General features: G+C 46.5%; 1 protein-coding gene across 1 annotated transcript in view; it reads right to left on the bottom strand.

The window, feature by feature from the left end:
• SLC1A2 (solute carrier family 1 member 2) overlaps window positions 1-14,359 on the bottom strand; it is a 50,636-nt gene extending 36,277 nt beyond the window's left edge. Inside the window, exons 1-5 of the mRNA XM_045557813.1 lie at window positions 14,223-14,359; window positions 12,254-12,406; window positions 9,863-10,113; window positions 4,657-4,825; window positions 125-251 (exon numbers count right to left, since the gene is read on the bottom strand). Coding sequence (XP_045413769.1) covers window positions 125-251; window positions 4,657-4,825; window positions 9,863-10,113; window positions 12,254-12,406; window positions 14,223-14,352 — 830 coding nt within the window. The 5' untranslated portion in view covers window positions 14,353-14,359. The remainder of the gene's footprint in view (window positions 1-124; window positions 252-4,656; window positions 4,826-9,862; window positions 10,114-12,253; window positions 12,407-14,222) is intronic.
• Window positions 14,360-15,026: the final 667 nt, after the last annotated feature.

Consider the following 15,026-nt stretch of genomic DNA (forward strand, 5'->3'; position numbering starts at 1 on the left):
CTTTCTAGAGTGCCATGATTAGTCCATGCCCACTCTTTCCTGCTCGGATGGCTCCAGCATCCTCTGAGGACCTCAAGGCCTTCTCATGCCCCCACGAAGAGGAAATAAGAACAAGCCCACTTACCACATGATCATGATCACTAACTTCATTACGATCTCATTCAAAATGTTGAAGAATTCCACCATCAGCTTGGCCTGCTCGCCCATCTTCCCCATGGCGATGCCAAAAGCAATAAAAAACCCTATCAGACCTGTTGGGTGAATCACATTACACAGAAGGAAATTATAAAGTTTGTATTTCTTTCCCCTCATTCTTTACCATTCCCGACCTACAGAGCCATGTTCTCACGGCTGGTTACCCTATGAATTAGGCATGAAAAGAAAAAAGCATTTTATTTCACACTGAAAGTAACTTTTCCCTGGATAATTATGGCTTTCCTTAACATTTTCCAGACAAGCAAGTTAAACTGCAAGCTGTGTTAGTAGTTCCTTGAAGAAAATGAATTCATTTTCACTCTAAACTACAAGGTGCTGTCTTTTCTCTCCCCTCACTTATGAAATCATGTGAAACCATGTGTAAGCAGATTCTATCATTACATAGATTAACAAGGTTTGGAAAGGCCTGTTGGGACTTGGGGATTTCCATGTGAACTTTGGAGCCAATATTGGAACAGCAGAGACCAATTAGCCAATAAAGGCTTTGCTAGGATTATGTCTAGATTGTTCTGATGTTATCCCAAATTAATACATGGCTGGTATGTTTCACACTAGGAAAATCTTAAATGTGAATTTTTTTTTTACTGCTGCGCACCTAACATGAGGGGGAAGAGGAATGTTGAATAATCAAATGGAAAGCAATAAGAAATCCAAGACAAGTTGGGAAACTCCAATTTACCCAGTTTGTTTGAATTTAATCTATTATTTATGAATTTGTAATAATTCATTTAGTGGTCAAAATGCTAAGAACACTTTCTTTTTAAATTTTATTTATATTTTTCAGGATCATAAAGACAACATGGATTTCATTGGCAGATTTTGGGAGTTCCTAGCCCTTCAGCCCTCTTTTTCTTTCACTTGACAACCTTGATTTTTATCTATGTTCACCCCTAGCCAGCCTCCAGGTCAATCCTAACCCCAGGCAGGAAGCATTTGAGGAGCTTGGATCCCGCCCTCTAATGTCAGCATCAGATTGTGCTAGGCCTCGAACTAATTCCAATACCCAACCTTAGGTCTTATTTTTGTGTGGCTTTGCCTCATCCTGGTGCCCAAGGTCCTGGGAAGTTGCCCTATACTTTAGTTCCTCCAAGGCTAAGCCTGGCTTTTCTCTTCTCTATGTGCCAGTTAGTCCTTTCTACCCTCCCCTCTTAGTATCACACCCTCAGGCCTGGAGTCTCCCCCGAGCCCACGCAGACACCGGGCACACTGTGTGCCTGGGGGCTGTCTGGATTTCTGAGTGCCAATCACCATGTGCTCCCTGACCCATGACCAAGTATTGCCAGTCTTGGGGCCCCAATTCTAACTACTTGCATGGACCATAAATCAATGTTGCTATACCCTTGGCTACAGGAGTTTGCTTGCCCACCTGACTTTTTCTCTGACCCTGAAGTACAGGCCATCTTCTCTTCCCTCCCCCTCCCACCTTTTCTCCACACCTACCCTGCCCCAGTTTGGCAGGACTAATCCAGTTCCTCCCTATTATATCCGGTTTCCTATAGTGTCTAGTTATGCTTGGATTCTTGACCTGTAGCAGGGAAATTATAGCATTATGATTTGATTCTCTTAAAAGGGAGTTCTTTCTCTCTGAACCTGTGACTTTACTCTTTCCCCAGTTACCTAACCCACTCACCTGTCTACATCAAGCACATATCACCCCAGATTGTTTAACTACCCTTTGCTGGATCCTTGCTGTCTACAGCAAAAAGACTCTGGCACTTGCACTCAGGATTGTTAATACCTGGTATTTAAGATCTCCCCTTTTAGCTCTGGGCCAGAAAACTTGACAAATGACTTCACAGGTGAGTTATGGGCCCAGGAAAGTTAAAAGCTTAGTGAAGATTAGATCCAGGACAGAGTGGGCTAATTCTGTAGTAAGGTATGAAATCAATTTCGAGCTATTCATGAGTCCTTCTTTTAAACCCATGGGGAAGATTTCTCTACGTGGGTAATAAAAAAGAATCAGTCTGAATATTATGGCTGAGAATAGCTGGGATTACTTGGTTAATTCCATTTACAAAATTTTAAGGGAAAATACACAAGGTCTCAAGGTCACAAAGAACTGGAACGAAAGAGCTTCCCTAGGTGTCCGCAGAAACTGGCTGTATCTGAGTGCAGGAAGTAGGTTTTTAAATGAGAAATTGCAGTTGATTTAAGCAGTTTGGAGTAAGGTGGAGCCCAGAATTGGTTCTGGAGGTTTTTTAGGGGAGAAACAGGTCCTTACAGAAGTGGGACACCAGGGCTAGGCTTGTGTCTTCACTTATTGCACGCTTAATCCTGGGGACTTTCCAAAGTCAAAAAAACAGAAAGACAGCAAAACAAAACAACAAAAAAAGGCCACCATCTCTGCCTTTGGAAAATCATGGAAAGAACCTTATTTCAGCCACGATTTGTAAATGGGAAGTTTCTCAACAATCTAACTTCCCTTGGCTTTCCAGTGCCTTGATCTGCACTTGGATAGAAACCCATATTCAGCTGGTTATTTCCCTCTGTAAACATTGCCTAACTGAAATCGCTCACTGGAACGGGGGTGTTTCATGTGAACAAAGCCCTCTTAGACTTGGTCACTGGAGTTGAGAGAGTAGTGAGTTGTGTTGAAACTCCCAGTACAACCAAAGGTCATGTGATGTCCTAGAATCCACCAAGACTCTGGAAACGACCAGGAAAGTCTTTGAATGATTCACTCCAAAGCCCTGGCCTGATTACTCAAGGCCTCCACCTCCTCCCGAGCATGAAGATGACAAAGACAGTAGAGTCTTCAGTTATGACCAAGCAGAAGGGACCAGGTGGGAGCTGGGAAGGTCCTGAAAGGGTGTCACAGACATCTGGGCAGAGATATCTGCTCACAGGTGAATGCTAAGGATATTCACAAAACCTCTTTCTCAGAGGAACTCTCCCTCTTTCTCCTCCATCTTCTGCCCCTCACTTCCCACTGGTTGATTAGTAACAATGTTTATTGATCTTCCATTGCCTGGCAACCTGGTCAGCTAATCTCCTCCCTCACTCTCTCTTACGCAACTTGCTTCCTTTCAGGACAAACAAGAAAGATCCGCTTCTGCTTCTCAGTGGCTGGGCAATGCTGCTCCCTCTACTCTTTCTCTCCACCATTCTGGAAGGGTAAAGAGTAGGGGTACCAAATGGAGAACCAAAAAACAGGACACTCAATTACTTTTTGACGTCCAAATCAACAATGAATACTTTTTTTTTTTTTTAGTATTACTACATCCCATGCAATATTTGGGACACAGACTAAAACATTATTTTTTATTTATCTAAAATTCAAATTTAACTGGATATCCTGTATTTTATCTGGCAACTCAACTAAGGAGACAAGAGCATTGGTATTTTAGGTGACAAAGGATGGAGAGGACCACTGAGCTCATCTATTTCTAAACAGCTGTCATCTGAGCCCTTAGAAACCTCACCTGGATGGATAAACATCATCCAGATCCTCATTCTTCTCAGGTCTTAGCCAAATGTCCCTATTTCTTGCCTTGGGGACACCATTTTGATGGTGGATGGGGTTATGGAGGGGAGTGGACCCATGGCGGGTCAGGGCAGGGAACTGAGCAAACTGTACCCATTCACAGGATGGGAAATCTCTGTCCCCTGGGGGTGTTTCTTATGGAGCTCCTCAGCTCTCCCTCCACTTTCATAAGGACCATAGCTCTATGCATAGAGCACATGGCATGGACTATTGTGCTCTGTATGCACTATCTCATTTAATCCTCACAACAACCTACAAAACCGATGCCAATCCCATGTCCATTTTACAAACGAGGCTCAGAAGAGTGGAGCAACTTGCCCAAGGTCAGATGATCAGTAAGTGGTCCATCCAGGATCCCAACCCGGGGCTGCTCTACTGCAGACTCTGGGATGGAATGTTGAGAAGGCAATGGGCTCAGGGAAAGGGCTCCCTGGGATCCCAGAAAGTTTAAGATCATCTGTAAAGCCCCTTTGCACCTGCTCCAACACTTTACAAGCCTGGTGGCATTGCATTTGTTTACAGACCGTGAGGGCTCCGTGCTCCAGCCCCCACGCCTCGCACAGCACTGGTACACGGGGGCAGCTAAAAAAAAAATGCTTAAGAAATGGAAGAAATGGATGTGTCACTTAAGAACATGGAGAGTCAGAGAAAATGACTTGCCAACACCACGCACGGTCGGGGGACGTGCCTAGCGACCGAGAGCCCTCCGGGCAGCCGTGTCACCTCGTGGTCTCTCTGCCTCTCCCTCTCCCTCAATGGCTCACCGCTCAAAGTGACCCTGAGCCGCTCCCCAGAGAGGACCGCCTGCTCCCCCCAGAGGACAGTGGCGGTACTGTCTCCTGAGAACGCGCGCAGGGGAGGGGGCCTGTCAGGGAGCAGGGGCCTCCCCCCACCCCACCATGCCCTCGCCCCAACCATCCCCTCCCCCCCACCTCCCGCACCGCCCGCTCGCCTACCTAGGACATTCATGCCGTCCTTGAACTCCAGGCCCTTCTTGATAACCATGGTCGTCTCCTCGGGGGCCTCAGCCATGGTCTCGTTCAACAGAGAGACCACCGCGCTGGTTGCATTGGCCTCCTCGTCGGACGCAGGTGCCACCAGAACTTTCTTCGTCACTGTTTGAATCTAATGGAGTGAGGGGGAAAAAACACATAAAATTGAAGTTTGATCTAAAAGGTCAGAAAATAAATAAATAAATACATACATACATAAACAAAAGCCTGTCCACTCATATATGTTAATGTTCCCAATATGTTGACAATAATTAAGAAATGACAAAACAAGGTTATGAAAATTGGGGAATGTTTTATGTGATTATGTTTAACAAAGTGATATTTCATGACACACAGGCAGTGGTTTACAGCTGTGCTAGTCACAGATAAATACAGTTTATAAAATTAATTTGTAAATCTATTATAAGAAGTGTGGTCCAATAACGGGACACAAGCTTAAAATTGGGGGATGGGTGTCTTTTTCTTTCAGTCTCGTGGTTGTAGTTCAGGGATAACATCAAACGTCTAACTCGGATGCTCTTCACAATTGTGAGACCCGTTAGATGGTCCCCCGGCCCCTTGTGTTGGGCCCCGGGACTGTTCAGGAGTAGGAAGGAGAGAGCCTTGGCAGGGGTCAGATCCACCTGTTTCCCTCCCTGCCTGGCTGCTGTTGGACAGAGTCATCACAGGCTGCTGTCACAGGGGTCTGGGCTCCTTCTTGAGCCAGGCTGTGCTGGGAATCTCCATCCGGGCACCAAGTGTCCCAGCAGCCAGCAGCCACCATGGCAGGAGAATTCGCTCATATTTCAGATCCACATGAAAGGTGGAGAGACACACACTCCTTCCGGGCAGTGATGCCAAGCCTTGCTTGATGTTCCCCAAGCATTTTTGTGCAGATGGCTCACAAGGAACCTCTCACACTATTCCTCGACGTTCATGGCAATGGTCCTATTTTTAAAGGTGCCAGGCACCCTACATGCCGAGTGCTATAAAAACTCACATTTGAGCTCAAAAAAACACCACCTCCAAAGGCATTAAAATAAAATTCAATGCAGAATCCTAGAATGTCAGTGCTGGCACATAGTAGGTAACAGATGGCTGAACCCTGAATAGATACGGAAGAGGATGCATGGGGAAGTCAAGTGACTCGTCGGACGTCATAGAGTTACTGGCAGAATTGGGACTTCAACTCAGATGACCTGACCTCCATTGAATTCCTTCCACTGCCCGTGCTGTATGTGAAACTATATGGACCCGATCTCACTGCAGCTGGGCCCACGAGCAAGCAATGCTGAACTGCCCAGCCATCTGTAATGGGACAGAAGGGAGGTCAGCATTCTCTGAAGTGAGGCAGGGTGCTCTCTGCTCTAGCCTGGCCATGTGCACTTGTGCAGGGAGAGAGGAAGCCCAGGGCTGGCTGTGTGAGGGGAGAACAGGCAGCTCACTGGCCCCTTCATCTGGGCAGCATTGGTGTGAAGAGAGAATGTAGGAGTGATCAGAAGGAAAGTTTCTGTGAACCACGGAGTCATGTTTCCAGGAAAGAAAAGGGAACCAAGCTGACTGACTGTCGACCTATCCTGAGAATGCTATAGAAGCCAAAGCTTGGGTTAAAAGGAGTAATGCTCATGGACCTAAAAAAGTGGTGGCTGGCAGGATCAGGTAGGATGCCAGGTGCTACGGGTTTTATATCTAATATCTCATGTCAGTGGTAACCAGAACTGTGAAAAAGACTTGAACACTGCACCACGGGCCTAGTTCTCTGCCCGAGTTCTGGATTTACAGAACTTGTTTGGGCTGAACAGCTCCATCTGGGTGCTGTCTTATTCCATTTTGTGCTGCTGTAACAGAGTACCTGAGACTGCGTAAATTATGATGAACAGAAATTAATTTTTTCACAATTCTGGATGCTGAGAAGTCCAGGATGAAGGCACCAGCATCTGGTGAGGGTCTTCTTGCTGCCTCAACACATGGCAGAAGATGGAGGGGCAAAGAGAGAGCAAAAGGTGCCAGACTCGCCCTTTTATAGCAGCATAAATCCCACCCATGAGATGTCAGGTCCTAATCACCTGTTAAAGGTCCCACTTCTAATACTGTTACAACGGCAACTACATTTCAGCATGAGGATTGGAGGGGACCAACATTAAAACCACAGCAGGTGCCAACTCCAGTCTACCTGAGCACGAGCCACCATCATCATCTCTCACCTTAAAACCTGCAAAAGCCACCTAACTGACCTACCCACCTTTCTTCTCATCTACCTACAATCTATGGGTAAGTGGCTACCTAAGGCTCGATCTATATCCATAGCTGCCAGATTTTTTTAAAAAATAGAAAAACAGTCATCTCTCTGCCTAAAACTCTCTTAGTTTAGAAACCCAAATTGACCCTGGCCCACCAGGTCCTGGCTGGGCTGGGTTCCACTTTCCTCCCCTGGCTGCACCCCCACGCTGGCCCCGCACCACCGCCTGTCTCTTCTCTGAACACACTAAGTTCTTTAGAGCCTCTGCCCGTCTGTGCCTCTGCCGAGAAGGCTCTGCCCCAGGTCTTCTCGGGGCTGGCTCGCTCTGCTCCCCTGTCCTCTCAGCTCTAACAACTCCCCTACTTACCACCTGGTCCCTCATCCTGCCTTTCTTACTGTCTAAGTCCCTTGTGTGTTTCCACGATGTTTGTGGGGGGCTAGCTCCCTCCCCTCGAAGGTAAGCTCGCTCCGTGGGGCAGGGGCTTTGGCTGTCCCATCCCCTGCGGCATCCTCGTGCAAAGCAGAGAGCCGGGCCGCCGTTCATGCATGCAAGTACTGGCTCAGTGAACATACACAGATCACTGAATTTTCTGGAAGAAAAGAACAGGTGAGGTCTCTAAAACTGGGCTTGATTTAATGCTGTCAGGCCACACTTTACAGCCGGTTACTCTCTTGGAAACCTCACCTTGGTTCAGAGTCAGCCCTAAACAGCAAGCAGGAGGCCTCCCTGCTCTCAAAGACACAGGGACCCTGCCTTGGGCACACCAGGTCCTGCCACTGTAGGGGAGGCAGCCTCTGCTCTGGGGACAGCTCACTTTCCCCTTTACATCTTTATTTCCAACTCTGGTCAGGAAGCCCCCTCCGCTTGAGAGGGTAACTTCAAATCACTTCCAGCTGTACCTCGTGGACACAGAGGACACCTCTCGGGCACCCTTGCTATCTGGGAATGCCACATCCTTTTATATGGGCCTCCTCTCCTCAAGTCCTCTTCAAGGCTCTGCTTGTCAGGCTTAAGGAATGCTCACCCTCCCTCACCCTGAGCTAAAGGATTCTATACTATTATTCCTCAGGTTGTCTAACCCCAAAAAGACCTTACGCTGAGCTTATTGGAGACTAAGGCTCAGTCCTCATAGGAATTTTGGCAGAGGAGGGGTGAGGTCAGGGCCAGGGTGGGGCAGGGAATGTCTAAGGTCTCTATCCCAGTGTCACAGACAGTGCCCCCTGCCATGGGCAGCTCTATGCAAAGATTGCCCACTGATCAGAGAGGTCACTGAGAGGGAGCGTGGCTGACTCCACAAAAACTCACTCCAAGACCAGAGCAAGAGCTCTGGGAGCCTGCCTGCTCCTTAGTCTTGCCTTCTGGACTGAGATTAAAGGTATCTCGTTTTTGTACAGCACGGCCATAACCAGGCACAGAGCCCAAATCTGCCCTTTTCGGGCCCTCCCATGCTCCCCCTAACCCATCTCCCACCAGCTCGGCTTCCAGAAGCTATAGTTCCAGAGCACTCTTTCCAAAATGTCAAGAATAGACTTGGCACCGAATTGCGTGTATCACTCCAAAACAAGTAAATTCTCTTCCTAAGCAGGCTGATTCAGGGGTGAACACCTTATACAGAGGCAGCCCAGCAAGCACCCCCTTCTGCAGCCTGTTTCTATTTGTTCCCCATCCAACTTCCCCTGCCTGGAATGGTTTCCTCAATATAGGGTCATGCTACATGTGCCACCAAAATGGCATTTAGAGTCAGAGAACATATCCTAACTCAGAGCAATCTGGGTTCAGCAGTGGTTGGCAAGTGCATTTGGGGGAAGCTGGGAATGCAGACTTTTCTACTACCTGTTTCTCAAGTTCATTCTTCACCGATTCCCTGGAAATACATGAAGGAGGCTCCTTGGTTCTAGCTTAGTTCCCACCTGGACTAGTGGAAACTGAGGTGTGTTTCTAACCTAAGCTGGCCTTGGGGCTAGAAAACAGGCTAATGACTGGGTTTAGGCAGCTAACTCAGTGGTTCCACTCCAGAGAATCATCTGTTTTTAAAAATCACAGGTTTAAAAAAGTACATATGCATGTATGCAGTTGGTAGGAATATATATTGCTACAAACTTTTGTTGTGTCATTTTGCAACATCCAGCAAATGCAAAATATAAAACTTTTTGCTGGGACATTTTCATTTCTAGAAATTTACCCTTTAGAAATACTATGCAATCATTGAAAAAAAAAAAGAGAGAGCTGACTCTAAAACACTGTTAAATGAAAAAGCAAGTGCAACATGGTATGTAATCCCTTGGGCTGAATTCTTTTAAATATTATGCACACATGCATATGTGGCAAAGAAAATATATGAGAGGAAACAAAATTCTCAAAATGAATAGCTCGAGAGAAGGGGAGTGGGAGCTTCTGATTTTCACTTTATGTGCTTTTACTATTTAAATTTTTCACAATCTGCATATATTACTTCCACAATTTAAAAAAATACCCAAGCCCCGGCTCCATCTTAGAGATTCTGATTCTGTAGCGTATTCATACTTTTTAAAAGTGCCACATGTGGTTTTGCTATACTGCCAAGTTTGAGAACCGCTGGGTACTCTAGAGGGTTGCGGGCACGGCTGATGAAAATGTGCCCGTGGACGACTCAGAGGCAGAAACAAAAAGGAAAGGAAGAGATATAAGACAAAACAAGGGGGGAAGATCCCAGAGCAAGAAGATATTAAGTGAGCTGAACAAAAGAGGGAAGGTTTAAAAAAGCAAAAACCACGAGATTCCAATCCCAAAATCCTGCCCCAGACCGCCTCATACAACCCCTGGGCCTAGACAAAGATAATTAAATATGAAGAAAATTGCTACCCAGAGTTGGTTTGTTGAAATAGTCTCTGACTTAGTACCTTGATAACTTAGAAGACTGGGGAAGAGGGAACATGAGAACGTTGTGTTACCTGTTGAAAACAGGCTTGGACAAGGTTTTCAGGGAAGAGATTGCGAATAAGGTCCAGGAAGGCGTCCAGGCTGGACACTTCATCGTTCTTCGTTCCGGGCCCCAGCTGCTTCTTGAGTTTGGGATTCCCTGGGTGGATAGCCAAGACCAGGATGACCCCCAGCACAGCCGCGATGATGGTCGTGGACATGTAATACACCATGGCTCTCGTGCCCAAGCGGCCACTGGCTTTAGCATCCAAGCCTGACAACCCTGGATCGAAAGAAATCCAGATGGATTAATGCTATTACGTTTATATTAATGACCCATCTCTACATACCTGTGGCCCATGCCTTCGTATTACTCAAATGCATTAATGTTTAATTAAACCTCCTACTATGGTCTCTCCTGGTGTCCATGGGGGATTGGTTCCAGAACCCCTCAAGTCCCTTATATAAAATGGCATATTTGCATATAACTTACGCACATCCTCCCATATACTTTAAATCATCTCTAGATTACTTATAATACCTAATATAATGTAAATAGTTGTTATACTGTATTTTACAATTTGTAATTTTTACTATTATGTTATTTTTATTAGGTTTTTTTTTTACCCCCCCAAACATGTTCCATCTGCAGTTGGTTGAATCCACAGATGTGTGACCCTCGGATGTGGGGGGGCCGACAATACTGAGTATTTTTGATCAGTCTCACAGTTTGTAATCCCATTTTCCAAGCACATCTTCAACACTCTAGAGAACTGCGAAGAGTTGGAGATTGCCAGGTTCAGAGTTTACAAGCGGTCTGTGACAACTTTTTTTGTCAGTCTGCAATAGCAAGTTCAAATACAGTCGGAGATATTCCATTTTAAATTCTGAGATTACATCCTGTTTGCTGTTTTGGTCCTAAGGTATCCTTTCTTTTATGAAGTGATGGTGCCGGTACGTGCTAGTTTTTTCTTGTCTGTTATCTTTTTTTAAATGTCCTCACTTGGGAAAATAAAAAGCTGGTAGCTCTATGTCATGCTCGAAATGTCTTTCGAATACATTACAAGACACTGAAATCGAGAATCTAAGAGTGATGAGTGAGCACAGCCCTCTCATCTCCCTGAGCTGAAACATAATGAAGACACACATTTCCCAGCCTCACATGGGAATTAGAGACCACCCCGTAAAGCACCCGGCCGGCGGTGGGCACTTCATCTCTACTGAGGGAGTGAGAGGAAATTCCAAGCAAGTCACAAAAACTCCAGCCTCCATTGGGTTTTTTTTTCCAGTTGTTTCTTCAATTTGTCCACTTCCTGGTTTCAGTTCCTGCTTTTAGTAGACAGAGAGATTGAACCGCTTTCTGGAGACCAGTCCTTTTTGCCATGGGAGAGGAGGTTATTGACGTGAGCATCACTGAATTAAGCTAGCCTGTATATGACCTACTTTTCTTTTCAGCCAGAAGTCTAATTCTAGCCATTGGGAGCTAACTTCCTTACCAGGCTGGCCAACGTGCAATCTGTTAAACAGGCTTGGAGAACATTCTGTCTGGTTTGGAAGGGAGCATTCAGGGTAAAGCGCAGCTTCACTCAATCTAGGGCTGAATGATAAGATTCCATTTAACCCCTGAGTGCCTGATCCTGAGTCCCAGCATTTCAGGTCACTCGGGTCACTGGTCAACCCGCTGAGGCTTTGTGACAATCCAGCGTAGCATCTGAATCTCTTGGGGTTACTGGAGCTTCACTTTCTTCACAAAGTGGTCAGTCCAGAGGGGCAACCTGTCAAGGTCATCTCTCTGGTTGGCACCCAAATATGGACCAAAGCCCAGCTTCCCACCCTTCACTCAGACCCTACTCTCTAAATGACACCAATCGATACCCTGTTTGAGCAATGTTATCTGGTAAGGAGGGAACTACCAGTATAAGCCCATGGAGGGGGATAAAAATTTTTTCAAATAAAATAATTAATTCTTTTAGCCAAAAATAAGTGAGTGTGATGCCACACACTAAGGGGAGCTTTGTTTTGAAAAACTCAGAGGGCTTTCATATGTACCATTTCATTTATTTTATTTATGCCAACCTTTCTCTACGCCCAATTACACAGTAAAGATGGTTTCTTTTTCCATGTTTTACCTTTTTATGCTTCTGAAAACAAGTATAATTTAGAAAACTGAGAAAAGTATACATTAAAAATTAAAATCACTAGAGGTATCATCACTTGTAACAGGGGACTATGTTTCCTTTTTGTCTTTGGTTGTCAGAGAGAGAAGCCAATGGATGGCAAGCTTTTTTTCTTTGGCGTTGATTATCCCCATTTTAGAGACAGGAACACCAAGGCTCAGAAATGAAATGACATAGATGACCACATTCACTCAACTGCCTTGAGATTCTGCAGTTATTAGCCAGGCACCAGGAAGGTGGTCTTACCTGTGATTAAGCTGGAGATGATCAGAGGGAGGATGAGCATTTTTAGCATCCTCATGAGTATGTCTCCCGGGAAGGATATTAACATAACCACATCAGGGTGGAGGGGAGTTGCCAAGCGAAGAAGCCCTCCACATACCGCCCCCAGGATGACACCTAAAAAGGATGGGGAAAATCCGAATTGATTTTCTGCCCTAGTCAGATGAATAGCTCTAAGGACTGATTTCAGTGACATTGACCTTTCTCCTGCTTCCGCATTATTGGATGATGAATAACATGTAACAAGAACAACATTAGATAAATGATGCTGATTTTGATGACTAGCAAGAGAACATTCTGTACCTCCAACTATTCTAAAAGGCAGCACCAGGAGCGCCAGGGAGATCCCTCTCAAGGCCCTGGCCACTTGACTCCAGCTTCTTGGAGGATATTGTCTACTTGGAGCCAGAACTGTCAGTAGAAATAACCCACAGCGCCAGCTGTTGCTTCTCCGCCCAGCCCAGGCCTGCCCATGTGGCATGGCATTCAATGCATGTCTTGTCATTTTAACTGGAGGCCAGAGAAAAGGATTGGCCAAGCGAGTGTGAGTTCCATTTTTTTTTCTTCCCATTTACTTTCTTTGGCTTCATCCTCAATGCTCGTCCTTGACTACTGTGTCCTTGTATATAGTCTTTAGATCACTGATCTTATAGGAGCTCGAGGAGAAGCTCTAAAACTACGTAATTTGGGAGGAAACAATTTAGGCAGAGATGCTGGCAGGAACCTTTCACTTTACAAACTCAAAGATCCCATGAGGAAAACTTCAGATCTCTGCAAACAGGCGGCTGACATAAAAGGCCCTTGGGGAAACCACAAGTCTGGTCACAGCACCATTGGCCATAGGGAGGGAGGCAGTTCCTAGGGACCTGGGTTATGGTGTTAATTTCTGGGGTTGTGGAAGGAGTAAAGCCTGAGCTTGCTTTCTTCTACAGGTGAAAATCGTACTGTTCAATTTCCTCAAGTCCTGTGATGAATGAGATCTGCTTACATGGAATAAACCCTTGAAAACCCCCAGCATGCCTGTGGTTTCTTATCAGGTGAGCTGAGCTGTGGCAGCTGCTGGTCCTACCCTGGGGCTCCAGCATCAAGATGTCTGGCTCAGAGCAGAGGCAGGGGATGGAGAGTGTACAGGCGGGTGTGTGCAGGCAGGTGTGTGCAGGCGGGTGAGGAAGAGGAGTTGTTCATCGCTTCTCTGTGCAGCCCACGTGAGAGCTGAAGAGGAAGACAGGGATTGAGAAAGGAAATGGTGTGGTTGTCATTACAAGAAACTGCACCTTGCCCTGTTTTCAATAAACCCTGGTGGAAAACCTGAGACTGAGATTGCATCCACAGCCCAAGAGCAACCAGAGCCTGGGTGAGGCCGGAAAGAGGGGAAGAAGACTTGCAGGTTGGAGCTGGACCCGACCAAGGCACCGGCACAAGCCTCTTCCACAGTGACCTCATTAGCTAACGTGCCCAGCTAATCCAAAGACACATGACACATCTGGAGAAGGTCCGACCCTGGGAGCCATTTTAGTGGGGTTTTCTGCAACTTGTGCATCTTACCTTGATGCAGGTAGTTTCCTAAATGTGGTCCACTGACCACCTGCTTTGGAATCACCTAGAAGGTTTGCTAAGATGCAGATTCCAGGGTCTCACTTCAGAAGGCCCAAAGCAAAGTCTCTGTGAGTATGGCCTGGGAATCTGCATGCTGACACACTTACAGGAAACTTCTAAGCATAAAATTTGAGAACCACGAGAATCCAAAGGAGGAGAACAAACAGCTAGAGCAGGTGAAGGGGGAAGATTCCACCACGGAAGCAGCGATGACCAGGCAGCCAGGGCCTCAGGCAGAGCGTGTGGCTTCCCGTGGGGTTGGAGGGCTGGCTGCCAGGACCAGCTCCCCCCGAGAGCCAGGAGACGGGAAGGGAGTTGGGGGGCGTCAGGCACCTACCAAACACCGTCAGGGTGAGCAGGAGATTCTTCCCCAGCTTTTTGCACAAGCGCAGGCCCAGATGCCGGTGCTTGGGCTCCTCCGAGGTGAGGTGGCTGTCGTGCATTCGCACTTCCACCTGCTTGGGCATATTGTTGGCACTGAAACAGAAGTGAAGGCAGAGGTTAGAGACACTGGGCGCCTCCCCTGTGCAGCTTCAGGGACTCAGGGAGTAGGAGCCTCCCCAGGCACAGGTGGAATCTGGAACCATTAGCAGGGAAATAAAAACAAGAGTGTCTCAGGGCACCCGGATTTCTAGTTCACCTATAAGCAGGATGGCAGGACCCAGTGAACACTGACCCGTCAGGTGCTTTCATCCCCATTACCTCGGATCCTCGCAGTAAGGACAAGGAACCTCCCCTGCAGCGGTAGGATCTTCCCCAGAGTTGCCCCCCACAGTAACCCCGGGAGGGAAGTGTCCTTGTCCTTTGTTACAGCGCCTTTACTTAAGCCTTGTCTTTTAGCAAAGGCTAAAAGAAATGGAGATTCAAATGCAGATATTTCTGGCTCCAAAACCTGAGCCCTATTGTTCTTGTAACAATAGCAAAAAGGTAGCTTCTTCAGGAGAGTCAGGCCTGAGTTACATCAAAATTAAAATGCCTCCAAGCTCAAGCCTTCCCCACCCTGTGACAAATAAAGCTCACAAAAGCTGATAATCCAAGTTTAACCTCTCTTGTGGAAAAGATGGTTCATCTAGTAAAAAAAAAAAAAAAAAAAAAAATTCAGTCTGTTGTGGTTTTGAAAAGGTCACTTGCATTACCAGGA

The sequence above is a fragment of the Lemur catta genome, chromosome 7 (assembly GCF_020740605.2).
Source record: "Lemur catta isolate mLemCat1 chromosome 7, mLemCat1.pri, whole genome shotgun sequence".
Taxonomy (NCBI): domain Eukaryota; kingdom Metazoa; phylum Chordata; class Mammalia; order Primates; family Lemuridae; genus Lemur; species Lemur catta.